Consider the following 17,655-nt stretch of genomic DNA (forward strand, 5'->3'; position numbering starts at 1 on the left):
CATCCATATACCCATCTATTCATCCATCCATCCATCCATCCATATACCCATCTATTCATCCATCCATCCATCCATCCATATACCCATCCATCCATCCATCCACCATCCATCCATCCATCCATCCATCCATCCATCCATCCATCCATCCATCCATCCATCCATATAACAATATACCCAGATGTAACCGACAAATGTATGATGTTTAAACTTCACTATATTTACAGCACTCCATCCCCCAAATGTGTTAATGAATCCTCCCCACCTTAGGGTCCATCTGCTGTGTATATAAGTGATCCATCCCTTGCCTCTCCCCTATCTTTAGGACAGCAGCCAACTGTTAACAGGAGGAAACGAGAAACTGTTGAAGATTTTTGACCTGAACAAGCCAGAGGCAGACCCTGTGGTGTTCACTGGTCACACTAACTACGTAAAGGATGCTCTGTTTCTGCCTGATGGGAAACGATTGGTCAGCGGTGGCGATGACAAAACAGTCAGGTGTGATTGTAGCTTGTTTTTCTCATGTTGTGATACACTGAAGTATATTCTCTTGAGTACATAGTATATAGCAAAGCTGCATTGTACTACTAGTAGTTGCTACTCCTAATTATCATGCTTCACCTCATTTGAGGATGACAAAAGAAGATTAGAAGTTAGATGTTTTAATATATTACAGTTCGGCTTTCAATCATACAATGTATGTTGCTAAGTACTAGAGGGAAGGGGGGCAAAAGATTAATCATTTGTTAGCGGTAATAATAAGTTCACGGTACAGAAGTAACTGTACTAATCTAACTTCATCATTTAATACATATATATGTTATGATGGAACATTTCACATTGCTATGATAGCATGACATGTTTTCTCTTCTGTATAGCATTATGTATTAACCTAGATAAACAGATACAGAGTCAGGGCATGATACATTGTACATTGTACCTATATTGTGTATGTCTTATATTTCCCAGAATGTGGGATGTGGCCTCACAAACTGAGGTGAAGAAGCTGGAGTTTGACAGTATCGTGACGGACATGTCCCTTACCAAGGACGGATCCATCCTCGTGGTCACCAACGGGAGAACTGTCAGCTTCTTCAACGCAGACAGGTACAGAAATCACCTGTCTTTCCTGGACAATACTTCTAGACTCCGGGCTATGTACAATGGGAGTATAAGATATTTTAGCCATGCCTTAAAGTACCTGGAGTTATCAACCAAGGATTGAGGTGTTCAAGAATTCATTCTTTCCTAGAACTATCACAGAGTGGAACTCGCTGTCACCAAGTACAGTAGGGGCTTTATCAGTAGATAGCTTTAAACAATATTTAGAGTTAGATGTTCAAGGGTTAGGTGTAACAAGTCGATCGGTGTAATGTAGCCAGCTGCCGCCGAGCCTTGTGCCTGCAAAGCTGGTGTGTTACGCCGAAAGGCAGTTATACCGGCTATACAGATCAGATATTTTGTGGTAGATCACTGAATACCATAGACTCAATACCTACTGTATATTTCCATATTTTTGTGGAGACTAATTTTACAGTAGGAAGGGAAAGGAGGTTGTTTGAAGAAACATGAATAATGAGTTAATATACTAGTACTTGAGTGTAAGTCAGTTCAGATACAGTACCAGTACATAGCTTTAGGTGTCTAAATCTGGAATTTTGGATCTGTACCTACAGGATTTTTGCAGTAATGTATCAGTACTTAGTACTGTATACTCATACTAGGCTCTATTTGTTCTATCTAAGCTAAGCTCTATCTAGGTGTATCTGTACTTGATATTACATTTTGTCATGCAGCCCTAAGTCTCCTCCTAACATTTCTCCCCTGAACTTCCTACAGTTTAGAGAAGCTGAAGTCATACAGTACACCGTCTCATGTGTACTCTGCTTCACTGAACGAAGACAAGGGCTCCTATGTCATCGGTGGAGAGGACTTCAAACTCTACAAGTTTGACTACGAAACTGGCTCAGAACTGGGTAAGATTGTAGTGTATTAGATTTTTAAGTCTAGTTTTAAATGCCATGATGACACCAAAATGCTACCTACAATGTATGTTGGTGTCAAATTATCTGGCATTATTGTATTATAGTAAGTCAACAAAGTTGCAATCATATGATGGTTTTACATGTATACATGTACAAGTTTACATCAAATATACATCCAAAATCAAACTATAAAAAAATCATTCTTCAAACTCAAGACTTTCCTCTCAACTTCCCTCTTTTTAGATATTAAAACTTGTCACTGCTGGTTATGGCTTTTTAAAAAATTTAACCAATATCAAATGTAGAATTTCACCCATACTAGGTTATGTCGACAAGTCACGATGAAAATGCAATTCTCTTCCCATAGAATCCTACAAGGGTCACTTCGGGCCGGTCCACTGCGTCCGTTTCTCTCCTGACGGAGAGTTGTACGCCAGCGGGTCGGAGGACGGCACGCTGCGACTGTGGCAGACCAACGTCGGCACCACTTACGGACTCTGGAAGTGTGTCTTACCGGAGGACGCCATCGAAGAAACTAACAACGGAGGTGGGAGGAATGGTTTCATGTCGAAGAGTGGTTCAGTTCTTTGAGATGACAAGAAATTTGTCTTAAAGAGCTTAGCCTGGAGTCCAGTCATTTTTTTTTACCTTTAGTTCACTTTTCCAACAATGAATTCATTACAGAACTAGAAAGGCCAATATTTGCTTTGGAGCAAATATAGCGATGGGTTCACCACATTTTACCACATGGCAGGGAAAGAATGAGAAACACAAGGGAAAACAATGCTTTACATTGATATAACTATAGTATGAAGTAACATACAACTAAGACTACAACAGTTGGATAGCTATTCCCTACATTATTGGTTAGGATTGCATAATGCAAACTGTTGATTTTCAAGATAAAAAGAAGCGTTCATAGCCCGCATTCCAATGCTGGAGCAGGAAAGCTTAAAATACCTACCAAAACACTTGAATACAGACATACTGTCAGTATGGCATGGCTCTGTGCAGGTGTAAATGAAGTTAAGCCAGTTAAATCCCAACAGCCAATCAGCAAGGAGAATAGAGGAAAGCTGCATGCCTATTGGTTGATGCCTTGCATGCCATTGTGATGACTCATGTCCAAATGTGGTAAACACTGCACACTTACACAGTGATACATTAGCTATTACACAGCCAAAAAACTCAAATAAAACCATTCTAAAAGCCTGTATCACAATAATTTAAAAAACGCCTAGGGGTATTTGCCCACTGTACCTCCATACCAAATTTCAGGACCTTAGGCCCTAAAATGAAGAAGCTGAATCCATTTAAAGATATGGCAGGAGGAGAAGGAGGAGGAGGAGAAGAAGAAGAAGAAACATCAGAAAAAGCAATATGGTTTCACCACACCACTTCGTGGTGTGGTGAACCCATAATAAAGCGAACAAGACTAGAATCTAGGCTATTAAGAACACATGCAAATCTTTAATGGATTAACACTTGCAGTATTGTGGTAGACTCAATACCATACAAGAGAGATAGATAGACATGTATAGATATAGGTATGTATAGAATATAGATACATGGGTATATGTATATTATATACCCATGTATCTGTAGCAGTGCCTGTAACTTAAACTATTCAAAATTCTGGGCTGCAGAGAATAGACTGGACTGCCAAGTATATACAATACATTCTTAGTGTCAATCTGTATTTCTTAAACATTATGTCACCAGTTTTAATACTCTTTCTTTGCTTTTTCAGGCAATGGCACAAATTCAGTGAAGACAGAAGGCTAGAGATGGGGGAAACTGTTTTGGTCCTATTTATTTCCAAACATAACAAGAAAGACTGGACAAACAAGGAGGAAAGAACTTCAGAAAGACGCCTTGTCTTTTAAATGATAACCAAGAAGGAAAAAAAGAGCTGTTTTTGCACATGCAGAGAATATATGCTGGATACTGTGATGTGTAAGTGTTAGGAAAAAGCCAAGTGTGTGCTGGCCAAATTATGGTCAAAGCTGCGATAATGACCACATCTGTATAAGGACTGCAAAGGGTATAATCATTATATCTTAACATTAGTTTATATTTCATCAAGAATGTCAATATTTAGACATTGTGCAAAAAATCCCCCATGCATATCTACATATACACATTAAAATCACACACAAAAAAGATTTTCAATGCAAAAATTGCACCAGCATTACGTATGCATTAAAATAGCATTATACATTGGAAGAGCTTAAATTGTTTATGCCCTACTAAGTATTGCTAAAAGTGCAATGATGATAATATTGTAAATCTTTTTAAGTTCAAAGAGACCAAATTTCACTATAGTAAAAAAAGAGGACATTTGCAGTATTTAAAGTTCTGTTGCCAAGAGAGCCTGTTATTTGCAATGTAAGGATTTCTAAGGTCACTGCAAAGCACTTACCATGAAACCAACAAAAATGTTACAGTACAGTACAGAACCAAGACTTTTCTGTGCCAAGATTAACATTGGTTAAAAAAAAGAATGCTGTTCCAGGTAACTTTATGGTAAACCCAGCCCTTCCCAAGGGAGTATATAAATGTTCACTATTTCTTTATGGATTTGTTTATTTAGGACTCCTATCATGTAACCTGTATCTTTTTGTCTGACCCTGACATCTCTCCCTCATGACCTTTATGAAAAGTGGCCTGCAGGGCGATTTGTGTATTTCTTGAGTAAACAAAAGCTCAAATAAACAACTTCTGTACATTTGTGATTTGCAATGCGTTTGTACTTAATGTGGTAGAGCTAATCCAGCAATATATGTAAGTTAATGAAGTCACTTTTTTTCGGCCATCGTCTTGAGATTACAGATAATTTGCCATAAAATTACGGTCATTTAATGCCCTATTTGTCCGCACCTCGATATAATACAAACCGGCAAGAAAGCGAAACGCCCCTGCAGCACTGCATCTGCTTTTGTTTACGTTCTTAAGGCTGTGAACTTTGAACTTCCGTATTTGCTGCGTCCGCCATCTTGAAAACTGCAGCGAAAGTACAAAAAGGTAACACAATTTTCCCACCTGGATTTTCGTCGTAATATTTTCAACAACGAGAACTTTTTTCCAAAGTGTAGGTGACAATTACTTGAGCTTCAAGCGACCAATTTCTTGATCTATTTCTAACCTGGCGACTTGTTTAAGAAAGTGACATAGTTTCTAAGCTATGTCGCTATGGATAACCAGCACAGAAAATTGTTAACGCGGTTTCGGGTGGAATTGGTCAACGGTATAGTCAACGTGTCCGGAGTCGTTGACCAACTGATTACGGAGAGGATACTTTCAGTGGAAGAAGAAGAAGATATTCGGTCTAGAAGGATACAAACTGACCGCATACGGACACTACTGACCATTCTACCAACAAGAGGGGACCGGGCCTTCTCGGCGTTTTGTAGAGCGTTGGATCGTACAGGCAACACTCATCTTAGTAACTTACTAATGAACCAAAGACCAACTGGTGAGCACAATTTCTTTTTTTAAGTTACAATATGTGTATAAAATGAATGTTTCATAGAGTGCGTATGTAGTATTTGAAGCATTAAAATGATTTCATTTTCAACTTTCCCTTAACTGCCATAGGGGGTCAAAAGTACAAAGGGCCAATCTGCTGTAAGAGTGTTGGGTTATTTCGTGATAACAAGTCTAGTGTTTTACTGCAAATTTACTTTTGTTTTGTTTAGAATCCAGTTCCACAATGTTTAAACAGTACCGGGGAAAGTTTAGATTCAAAATATGTGATTTTGTGAGCTTCTATTCCTACCAAAGGCAAAGTGAAAGTGAATAACCTTTCTACTTCCGGGTACGGAAATACTGTTTTGGGTGGCTGATTTATGAGACTGTGTGTGTTTCATGTCAAATAGTGTGTAGCGATGGTAGCATGGATGGTGGGAGGTGGTTTTGACATTTGATTGATAGTGAGGTCAAGCCTATTAAGGCTATTAAATGGTTACCAAGCACGAACAAGAGTATATTATTAATATAACACTAAAATATGATTTCACGTCTTCATTCAAAGGCGTCGCCAGATACTTTGACATCGTAGTGGAAAACGCCTGTCACGAGTGGAAAGAGATCGCCCGTAGACTGGGCCTGTCTGAGCCTGACATCGCCTCCACAGAACAGACGTACCGGGGCAACCCGCGCGACTGCTGCGGCCGGGCGCTCAACATGTGGCTGGGGGACCAGGGGAGACAGGCGACGGCAGAGGTGCTGAGGGAAGCGCTCATCTCGGCTCGGTTGAGAAGCGTGGCAGAACTTATTGGTGAGTTAAAAACAAGACTTCTATCCCTAAAATTTACCACAAAAATACTGCAATACTCATGTGACTACAATCACCCTACAGTAGCTCCTCGTGTTTACATGCATTATGTAGAATGCATTGTAACAGATCTTAGTCAGTAATTTAGTCGACACTCTGTATAGTACTCATAGAACTTGCATGGCATGTATACAACTCCTCATTGTACTCAGAATTATAGTATGGCGTAGCTTAGACCATACGTGTACAGGTGTACTAGATCTTATAGTTCTATTCAACATTTTGCCAGACATGATACCCGTTGAACTTATATATAAAATCTTGATACACTCATACCAGCTAGTAATCTTATTGTCTGCCATATATTGTACCTGGTACAACCGTTGTGCAATAAACTTTGACTTGACTTGTTCCATCAGAATCTGCCCAGATAACACAAAGTGATCCCCGACCGGCTACCGCTCCTGCCCAGGCGCGACGGAGGACGCCACAGGCTGCCCCAGTCCGCCAGACACGAACGCGTGACACACCCTACCAACGTCCGCCTACAGGTATCTGATTCTTTGTACCTTTTATATATTTCCTTTAGTTAACATTTTCGTACATATTTAGTTCACAGAGAGAGAGAGAGAGAAAGAGAGAGAGAGAGAGCAATAGCTACAGTCGACAATTGTATGACATACAACGGAGTATAAAATTGCAATGGAGAGAAAATGTACATTTCTTAGCAGGAAAAATATTTTTCAGATAACATCATATGTCCCCTTGTTGTGTACACTATAGCCTGGGTGCCATGTCGGATAGCACCCAGGCTATAGCTACAGGGCAAGTTGTTCGTTGTCGATACTAATTCTGTCTCGTATACGCGTATCTATATACAGCAGTCGTACACAAGGACCCGTTATACGTCATCAAAGAGAACGTTGGCACGGCCTGGAAGAACCTCGCCCGTCAACTGGGGTTTAAAGAAGTGGACATAGACGTGATCGACGACAAGCATCGCGACATGCGGGAGTGCTGTATGGAGGTGTTGACAACATGGCGGCAGAAACACGGTTCGTGTTTTTTTTTTTTGTTTCACACTGACAAGTGACAAGTAAACCGCCCTCAGATATAGTTTTGTACAGTAGATACAAGCTGCGTACGACCGGATTGTATGAAAGGTTTGATTCCTGGGCCCTCACATTGGGATGTTCACGGTTTCTTTCTTTCGCACACACCTTGAGGCGCGTATTACACCTGTTTTGAAAAGTATGCACAACTTGTACTACGAGCTGTATAACACTAGACGTAAGGTTTGAACCACCCACACTGGGAAAGACCCCTACTCTTTTCGATAACTGTGGTGGGATCTTTAACGTGCTCGAGGTGTGGCTATACTGAAACACATCCCTAACTGAAGCTAGCTAAGCGAAGTGAGCAAATACGTATTTCCCAAGGCACAACATCGGGGCCTGCTAGCTATTCGAACCCAGCAATTTCAGATTCCAAATCACAGCCCTAACCATAAGACCACCTTGCCTGTGACCTGTAGGTTACGACGCGACTGTCGGCCGACTGTGGGCCGCGCTGCAAACCGCGGAACTGACCGGGATCGACGGAGAAGACGGGTCCGGACAGTTCGAAGGTCAGGGGAAAATTTCAAACATATTATGACTTCTTTAAGAGGAATGACTCATTTGCTCAATAAACCAGTCTATTATCATTTTGGAAGTCGTGTGGCCTTACGGACAAGTGACTCTGGTAAGGTGCCATTCAACAAGGTGATTTCAGTCAACACAAAGAACTACGACTAACTGAAAATAGATATGCGGCCTTCGTCAAGATGAATGACCCCGTATAAGCCACGTGACCGTACGGACATGTGACTCCAGTGATGGCCCGAAATATATGGTTTGTCACAACTCTAGTCATCTTGTCACAACTCTAATCATCTTTTACATTCTTTATAATCTACATTTAATTCCCTTGTGGAAGTAAACGAGGAGTCTTTTCATGCACTTACTGAAGAGAGATGTCTTTCGTTCTAGATACGGCAGAGTTCTTCCTCGTTATCATAGACAGAGCAGGACCAAAGTGGAAGCTGCTGGCCGAGCTCCTCGGCATCTCTCCGCAGAAACTCGCCTGGATACAGAGAAAACACACGGACGACAAGGGACGCTGCGAGCTGGCGCTGAACATGTGGTACTGGGACAGAAAGAGCGACTCCTCCGTAGAAACTCTGAAGGCTGCGGTTTTCAACGCTGGGCTGAAGAACGCAGTGGATGCTTTCGAAGGTTAGCGCTCAGCATGTATGTTTCCCTTGTGGTAGTCTGTTTTAGAAATCCCATTGCTAATGACGTTCAATGTGTTAAATTTGACATTGACAAATCAAACTGCTTTGGTCATCAGCTTAGGCAATATTTGATTATAGGAGAAAAGCACAAGTTATTTTCCGCTGTTATTTGATGCGAAACAAAAGTTATTTATTAATGTTGTCTCTTTGTCTCTTCCTTTATATGTAAGGAGGAAGAGGCTGTGGTACTGAAGACGCAAACCGAGATACTGCACAGGGTGGTAAGTTGAAACTTCGCTTTTATCTTACTGGAGAGTCCAAAGATACCATGCTCTATACTAGACATCTTTCGTCCTGCCAGATGCTTATAGCTTGGTTAGCCCTCGCAACAGTGTCTAAGAAGTCTTTGAATCCAACTCTCCAGTTGGCAGACTTGCCTTGAGAGACTGACAACTTTAAACAAAACGTTCGTAGTCGGTAAAAGGCTAATATGTATTCTTCCAGAACACGTGGACCCGAGTTCATCCGCCAGATTTCCAGCACAAGAGACCCGGAAAGACCACACAGGAACAGGTACATGTTATCTCTATCTATCTGTTATATCAAGTACGTAATATGATAATTCTGTCCATGCACAAAAAATGTAGACGTATCCAAATCGCAACCATCAGCATTCTTGCATCATAAAAATTGGTTTCTCTTTATTCAACTAGAATCTTCAATCCTTTGTACGTTTAGCTAATAAAAATCTTTTTTTTAATCTATATCTAATGAAGAACCGATGGATTCCAGTACGTCTCGTTTCCCTGTACAAGAGGTTGGAACAGAACATGCGCATGGGGACACCCTCGGCCTCGAACATGGTAGTCGTTTCTCCAAAATTATTCCTTTTTTCACCTTATGTTGTGCACCAAAATGGAAAGTACCAAGTTTCTAAAACTAGTATCTAAATCTATATACAATGTATGAGAAATGAATTTCTGTTTTATGTTACCTGGTTATAACTACAGCAATACTTTGTAGACTACAAAACATTTACATGTCATTGTAGATCGAGCAGGCTCAAAGACATCCCGAAATCCCTCACAAGAAGCCGGACAAAACATTGATATTGAGGAAGATGAAGGTACAGTGAATCCAGAAGCAGATCTATCTATCTATCTATCTATCCATCCATCCATCCATCCATCCATCCATCCATCCATCTATCTATCTATCTATCTATCTATCTATCTATCTATCTATCTATCTATCTATCTATCTATCTATCTATCTATCTATCTATCTATCTATCTATCTATCTATCTATCTATCTATCTATCTATCTATCTATCTCGATTATATGTGTGTGCTGAATTCAGTTAATGGGTACTTGAATCTTATAGTAATTCTACGTGAAAATAAGTGTTCTGACTAAAGATTAATCCTTTCCCATATAGCTATGGACTGTTCAACCGCCCGCATACAATCACAGGTAGGGATTTCGATTAACATAGATGTCACATTCGCTTTTTTATCTATGGCTTCCCAGCTTTTCTTTCATCAACGTTTGTGTCTAACGACACAGAATGGAGTAAACTTTATCTAAAGCCAGTTTTTTTCGTCTGGAAACAGATAAACAGCATCATCGGCGAAGGACGTGAGCAACAAGCTGAGTCCCGGGGATCCGATGTACCTGGTAAGTACAATCAACAAAAATACTGATAGTAAACTAAATGTTTCATTTTTAGCAATATTTGCAATACATAAGTACGAACTGCTCGTCATAATGACCGTTACCAGACGCTACCATTACTACAATGTATATGTATCAATGTAGTGGAAAGCAAATACATTAAAAGTCAACTTATGACTTTTGATTGAATTATAACGATTTGTATCCAACCAACAGATGCCATGTCTGTTGACCAGTCGCAGAGAGAACGTCTCCATGGATCGCAAATCAACCCTTATGCTGAGGTAAGTTAACAAGCTCAGAATATGCATCATAATCACAATGTTTATGGGTGCCACAGAGCTAATATTCTGCACTTTTTTGTGTGACAATCTTCTCTGGATCCCCTCTTTGAAGACTTACTTACTTAGGGGATGCCGTGTCATCCAACACATAGGAAGTTTATTGCACGACAATTGCACATGGTACACATAAGGCAGAGCGTCAGAGGCCAGTATCTCAACATCCTTCCAGTTCAGGTTTACTGTTTGTAGGTTCCTCTAGCTATAGGATTGTTTCTTTGTGTTCATGTGACCCTTTAAAGAGAGTGTTTTATATGATGTCCAACAGGCGCCAAGTAACTTGCTGTACGAAAGCGGTGCTGGACCGGGGGCGTCTGTAGATAGAAGACAACGTCAGACCGGAGTTGGAAGAACAGGTAAGGTCTTACCTTAGCACCAGTACTTCATTACGTAACAACATGTTATGCACATGAATTTCTCTGGATACCAAAAGTAGCCTGGGTACCATCCTATTTGTATGCCAGGGTCTAAGAACATACAAATAGGATGGTACCCAGGCTAACCAAAAAAGGGGGAGACTTTGTTGATTACATCGTTAGAATTGACCTATGAGTCAAGTTGATTGACATTGCAGATGCAATCTGGTGTGTACAATAATGTACCACCAGAAAAAATAAGGAAAGAATAGCATGACTTGTAACATACCTGGCTTCGTTTGAGAAATATACATGCTTTCGCCCGGTAGTACTTGGCTTTTGATAGTAGTCATGTATCATTATTACAAAAGTAAAATCATACAAATACTGTGTCTTTAACTGTTCTACCAGAATGCTGACTAACGTCGGTGTCTTTACATTGTTTACAGACAGATCTAGAGGCATCGAAATCGATAGAAAAGAATTCTCCATCGAAAAAGATGAGTATGGAGACAATAAAAGGCTAGGAAAGGGATCTTTCGGCACCGTCTACCTGGCGAAGTGGCAGGGAACACATGTGGCTGTCAAGGAGTTCGATGAGGAAGACCAGACGTACGAAAGCTTCTTCAGGGAGATGGAACACTTAAGGTAAGTTTAAATGATGCGATGAGTATGTAGCCTGGGTGCCAGCCTCCGTAGTAACCGCCGGTTCGCCGGGTACGACAGTTGGGAGCCGGCGGTAACTACGGAGGATGGTACCGAGGCTAATGAGTGTGAAAATTTGTGCAATACTTTTATGGAAATGCTGAACTAATTCACTGATTCCAGAGCTTGCTGAGTTTTGGACCATTCCTCTGGTATTCCTTAGGATGGCAGGCCTTCAAAGTGCTTATGTGACGCTAGCATTCAGTGAAATATGATTGAATGTTGATGTCATCCCCGTTCCAGCATTATAACGGCTCATGCTCCTGCTGCTATTGATAATTCCAACCTTTTGAGTCACGTACTGAAGGGATTCTTCTTCTTCCTTTGCAAAGGGAGCTGCGTCACCCCCACATTGTTCAGCTACTGGGAATTTGCTGGCAGCCCAACTCGAGGAGCTACCTTCTCATGACGTATGTGGATGGCGTGGACCTCGGCACCATCCTCTTCAGGCCATCGCGATCACCAGTAAAGGTATATATTCTATCTATACATATATATATATATATATATCTACATCTTTATATCCAACTTTATCTCTAGATTTATATCTGTCTACTTGTCTATATACGAACGAATGAACGAATTCGAACGAACGAACGAACGATAGATAGATAGATAGGTGGATGGATAGATAGATAGATAGATAGATAGATAGATAGATAGATAGATAGATAGATAGATGGGTAGATAGTTAGATAGATATAGATAAATATAGATGACTGGTACATTTCTCTATTTCTGGAGATGTTGCATTGATAAGGTCATAATTTGGCAGAATATCATATTCTTGAATCGGGAGATGGGAGCCACCATACACACCATGCATTGTACAGGGAGACTTAACCGTCATTTGATGTTGTCTTATGTTATATCGTGATATTTGAAAATAATCATGCAGGTGCCGAGTACGATGGCTGTGAGGGGACAGATCGCGCGAGACCTGTGCAGCGCCGTGTCCTACCTACACGACAAGCACGACCTGGTGCACCAAGACATCAAACCCGGAAACGTCCTGGTACGTCAAATTGCATACACTGAATGAGCAGTGGATCAAATATAGGAAATAGTCTGTAGCGTCCTCCGTCTCTTTTCAGGTCAGGATGAATCTGTGGCTGCAGTATCCTATGATGCGGATTGGTTATGAAGAAGGATATAACTTTATTCTTTGAAATCAAATGGCCATGAATTCTACCCACATTAATCACGTATAGTGTGTAGACTTTGATTGGGGAGATGGGAATTGCCATGTACAGGGAGGACTTAAACTTAACTTTACTCTGTACGTTCATCCAAAGCAAAATGGTTCTAACAACCACAAATCTAGAACTTCGCCGATTTACACCCAATCACTTTTTTTGATTGCAGACACGGTGTCCTAGCTTGACACAGTGGCCTAAACAACCCACTGCTCCTTCGGCCTCAAAAAGACTGAGGGACTATCCTTTATATATTGATACCTTTTACTTTGACTACAGATAGCAAAAGCTACCCTGCACACGTACCTCTGCGATCTGGGAGTCGCCAAGCTGAAGACAGCCGCCATCAGCTCGACTCTCAGCCGAACCCACCGCAGCGTGCCCACACCCATCAAGTACCTTCCTCCTGAATGTGACCTCGGGCTAACCGTGGGCAAATCCTCGGACATCTGGTGCCTTGGCTGCACCCTGGCCGAGCTCTTCAGCGGGGTGGAGCTGTGGGATCTGCATGGGGTTTCCCACGTGCAGTACGAGAGGGTTCTGAGAAGGAAAAGGGAGGAGAATCTCCCCCCTGATGCCCTCGTGGCTGTTAGTGATGAGGAGTTTCCCGGTGTAAGGGAGCTCCTGGAAAAGGCGCTCTGTTATGACTATAAGAAACGGATCAGTGCGGCTGAAATGTCGGATGAGTTTGCGGCCATGTGCGTGAATGCACAGTAACTGAAATATATTATGTCATTTGTTGTAGCCTAGCCTGGGTTCCAGACCCATAGCCAGGCGCACTGAGATATTTGTGTCCAGTGTGCTATGGGTCTGGCATCCAGGCTAATTTGTTTAACTTAAATAGCATTAATGTGTACATTTCAAAAATTTTTACTTCACTGTTTTAGAGTATAGATATTAACCATTGCTTGCGTGGTCTGCTTTTGAATTGCCATTTGACTATGTGTATCACTACTCAGAGAAAACATTCTAACAGTTTTACCATTTACAATTCACAAGACCCTGACCCTAGATAATATAGTTTCATTAAAATGATAGATCATGAGATATTCGAGTTTGCTTTTACATAACTGAGTTTCCCTTCTGACTTGCCAGTGGTTTAGTAGTCCGTCTGCTAGTTTAGTCGATCGGTCGGTGTTGAAATGACTACAGCGGCTGCTCACCAATCATCATATATATCTGCTCACCAATAGGGAGCGCTGAGTCAAGGAAAGTGCGGTCTGCTTGAATGTCGATGAGTCCAAATCGATATCCTACGTCCAGCGTCCACAACGGCTACTCTCCAAGCAGAGGTTTGGGTTTTGGGGGTATTTTTAGCGTGTTTTTAGGCTTTTTTAAAAGGGGTTTCTCTTTTGCACTGAATTTTTTTATTTTGTTTGGTGGGAAAAAAAATTCAGTGCAAGAGAGAAACCCCGATAAAAAAAGCCTAAAAACGCGCTAAAAATACCCCCAAAACCCAAACCTCTGCTTGGAGAGTACACAACGGCGCCCTCGCGAAATGATATTCGCGCGCACCATTTTGCGCCACAAATTCCTGAATGAGGAAACAAACATCACAAAAGCAGAACGTCCGTACCTATCCACCTGAAGTTTGTGTTCTTTGTACCCACAGTAGGTAGTATTGCGTAACGTGCGTATTGCGTAAATGGTACGGTGCGGCTAGTACGGTGCGGCGTGGCAAATTTAAACGGGCGCGGGTTCGAATCTCTCGAAAAATGCAAGATAACCAGAAGCAAACTCACAGCTTAAGTTTCGGTGTAGCTTGTGTTTGTGGTATTTGTGTCGAAAGGCTTCTTACTTCTTTCGTACCCTCATAACTCATATGTAACTTACATCGAGGCTCGATACAGGACCACAAACGAAAGAACAGTACACACGAACAGACACACGGCAAACAGGCCAGTGGGAGGAGTCAGCAAGACCCAAGAAAAAACGGAAGCAAGGACATTATACGTCTCTGACGGAAGTCAGCAGGAGTCAGCAGGTAGACAATGGAGGTAAACAAGTTGACTCCATCCTCCAAACCGGCTATTAAACAAAAACCGACTATTCCACTTTCCTACAGGGTAGGGAGGTTGGAGTCCGAGTGCTAGCAGCCCGAGTACTAGTGGATACCAGGGCGGTTGAAACATGAAACACGCATTGACCACACTAACTTGGCATAACCTTTCTGGTGTGTTTTGTTTTTAATTTTAAACCAAGCTGTGATGACTTACAACCTTCATGCTGTTCCTTCCCTCCCTCAATTTTAATGGCAGATTCGTTCCTGGATATAATAAGGCAGCGCGGCGACGCAGCGGCGCACGCCACTAGCACTGGCACATCGGACCCCACTACCACAGCGCACGGGAACTGTAACAGCAAATACATTTAAGTATTTGAATCTGTATTCCTGCACGCCGTGGAAATGGATCACCAACTTCCCAAACAAGGTAAGACGATTATATCAATTATACAGCCAGTACAGTACCACAAGGCACGTAAAGTTTAACAGCAAATATATTTTAGTGTTTGAATCTGTATTTCTGCACGCTGTGGAAATGGATCGCCAACTTCCCATACAAGGTAAGACAATAGAACAATTATTCTTAGAGGCGTGAATAGATGTTACATGAAGTTAGATTCAAATAGTTCGTTTTGAAGGTAAAAATGGGGTACCTGAAAACTCCACCGTAAGGTATACATGTTAACAGAGAGTCACCCTGATTTCTTCCTGAATTCTGCTTTGGGGCATTAATAGTTTGGCATGGATTTCAGACTTACTGGTTTCTGATCTATATTTGCTTAGAATATAAACTTAATAGGGGTGAAATTTGGAGGGATCAGATATATTATTGTTCCCTATATTCGAGGAGGCCCTAAAATAGAGACCACTACATGTACATGTCGCAGGTTGGTGTGTCGTAGATTCTAGTGGTCTGTCGTCTGTGATAATGAAATCACCACCTAAAGTTAAGTTTTCTTCTGCACAGTACAGAAATTTTGCTTGTGGTTGGTGAGAATATACATGGTCATATATCACAGTTTACTCTTACGGTCTGTATGATAGAATTGTCTCTCGGGACTATAGATACTAGTATGTGCAGCGCGGACAAATATGAAGTTTCAAGTCCTCTGATATGCCATCACCCTCTAATATTTTGGCCAATTTATTTCACTTTCTGCCCACCAACAGGCTGGTTCGTGTGTTCTCTCTTACAAGTACATTTACAATACAAGTGCAAACTGTTATGCACTAGCGGGCCCGGTATAAGCCTACCGCGAGCTTGTCGGACCCTCCTCGGTGCTGGGTGCGTTGCCCGTCCGCCGAGGTTATTCAGCGCGCCCCGGTACGTTTTATTAGCCTCCACCAGGCCTTTCTACGTCAAGCGTACTTCTACGGGCGACTTTTAACCTACTGTAGCAGGGTTTTCTTTTGCACCAGCCACTGCGCGCTCGTGGTGTTGTGTTCTGTGTTGACGGTGGTGTGCGCGGGCCTGTTTGCCGGGCTGGCCGTGTACTTCAGGTTGATGTGTCGAAGATTCTAGTGGTCTGTCGTCTGTCGGTGCGAGTGCGGTGATAATGAAATCACCACCTGGAAGTTCTGTACGGTGCAGAAATTTTGCTTGTGCTTGGTGAGAATATACATGAACATGTATCACAGTTTACTGTGCACTGTTAGGGTCTGTATGATAGAATTGTCTGCAAGTTCAACAGATCTCGGGACTACAAGTATGTGCAGCGCGGACAAATATGAAATTTCAAGTCCTCTGATATGTCATCATCCTTTAATATTTTGGCCAATTTCTTTCAATTTCTGCCCACCAACAAGCTGTGGTTTGTGTCTTCAGTCTTACAAGTACGTTTACAATACAAGTACAAACTGTTACGCACCAGCGGACCTGGTATAAGCCTACCGCGAGCTTCTCGGATCCTCCTCGGTGCTGAGTGCGTTCCCCGTCCGCCGAGGTTATTCAGCGCGCCCGGTACATTTTGACGGGGTGGGAATCGCGCGTCCCAGCAGGAGCTAACAAAGCGGGCTGCCCTTAACACTTGACGCCATCCAATCAGCGCGCTGTATTCGCAAATACAGGCTTGTAATTGGATGACGAGGTTTACTCAATCATTACAGGGTCATGACTTCGCCGTCAGTTTTCAATATAAGTTATAAGTACTTCTGGATAACATGCAGTACATTTGGAAACAATGCACGGCATTTCAGCAAATGTGTATGTAGTTCCCAACAGCCCGCGAAGACGAAAACCAAACGTATTATATATATTATAGCTCCCGAGTCCTATATCCTCTTCGCAATTACCAACGGTAGTGCTACAGGTAAATGTAAATGCTACACTGTTCACAGTTGAACCAAGTGAACGACTGAAAAGATACTGAAGGCAGTTTAGTAATACTAGCCTCTACCTAGCCGTGGACGACTCTGGTACCCGGCATTTGAATATCATGCAAAAAGGGTACCAGAGTCGTCCACGGCTAGCCTCTACCAGGCTTCGGGAGACGGCTGGGAAGAGTACAAATCGTCCAAATAGAGAGATAACATGCCAGGGGAGTTGGTCCGCTAGAGAGTACAGTTTGCCGCAACCACTCTCTAGCGGACCGACTCCCCTGTTTTCGCTATGTTGCCGATTTCTACTTTTCCAGCCGCCTCCCGAAGCGTGGTAGATTCTAGGCAGTTTAATACCACATAGTAAATACCACATATCACTTTCCCGCCTTCCTGCTGCCCCCCTCTCAGTATCGAATGGTATCGACTATCACCATGGGCCTTAGCCTCTACCAGGCTTGAGGGCGCGGCAGGAAATATAGTAGAAATTGGCCAAATAGAGAGATATAACACGCCGAGGGAGTTTAG

The 17,655-nt window shown here is 42.1% G+C and overlaps 1 protein-coding gene and 1 pseudogene across 1 annotated transcript in view; both read left to right on the top strand.

Moving 5' to 3' along the window:
• Positions 1 to 3,883, top strand: part of LOC109463590 (serine-threonine kinase receptor-associated protein-like) — a 6,063-nt gene extending 2,180 nt beyond the window's left edge. Inside the window, exons 4-8 of the mRNA XM_019760446.1 lie at positions 323 to 495; positions 967 to 1,104; positions 1,837 to 1,973; positions 2,350 to 2,529; positions 3,733 to 3,883. Coding sequence (XP_019616005.1) covers positions 323 to 495; positions 967 to 1,104; positions 1,837 to 1,973; positions 2,350 to 2,529; positions 3,733 to 3,767 — 663 coding nt within the window. The 3' untranslated portion in view covers positions 3,768 to 3,883. The remainder of the gene's footprint in view (positions 1 to 322; positions 496 to 966; positions 1,105 to 1,836; positions 1,974 to 2,349; positions 2,530 to 3,732) is intronic.
• A 1,258-nt stretch (positions 3,884 to 5,141) lies between these two features.
• Positions 5,142 to 13,526, top strand: LOC109463564 (annotated as a pseudogene).
• The last annotated feature ends 4,129 nt before the right edge of the window (positions 13,527 to 17,655 follow it).

This window comes from Branchiostoma belcheri, unplaced genomic scaffold, assembly GCF_001625305.1.
Source record: "Branchiostoma belcheri isolate BF01 breed outbred unplaced genomic scaffold, Haploidv18h27 scaffold128, whole genome shotgun sequence".
Taxonomy (NCBI): Eukaryota; Metazoa; Chordata; class Leptocardii; order Amphioxiformes; family Branchiostomatidae; genus Branchiostoma; species Branchiostoma belcheri.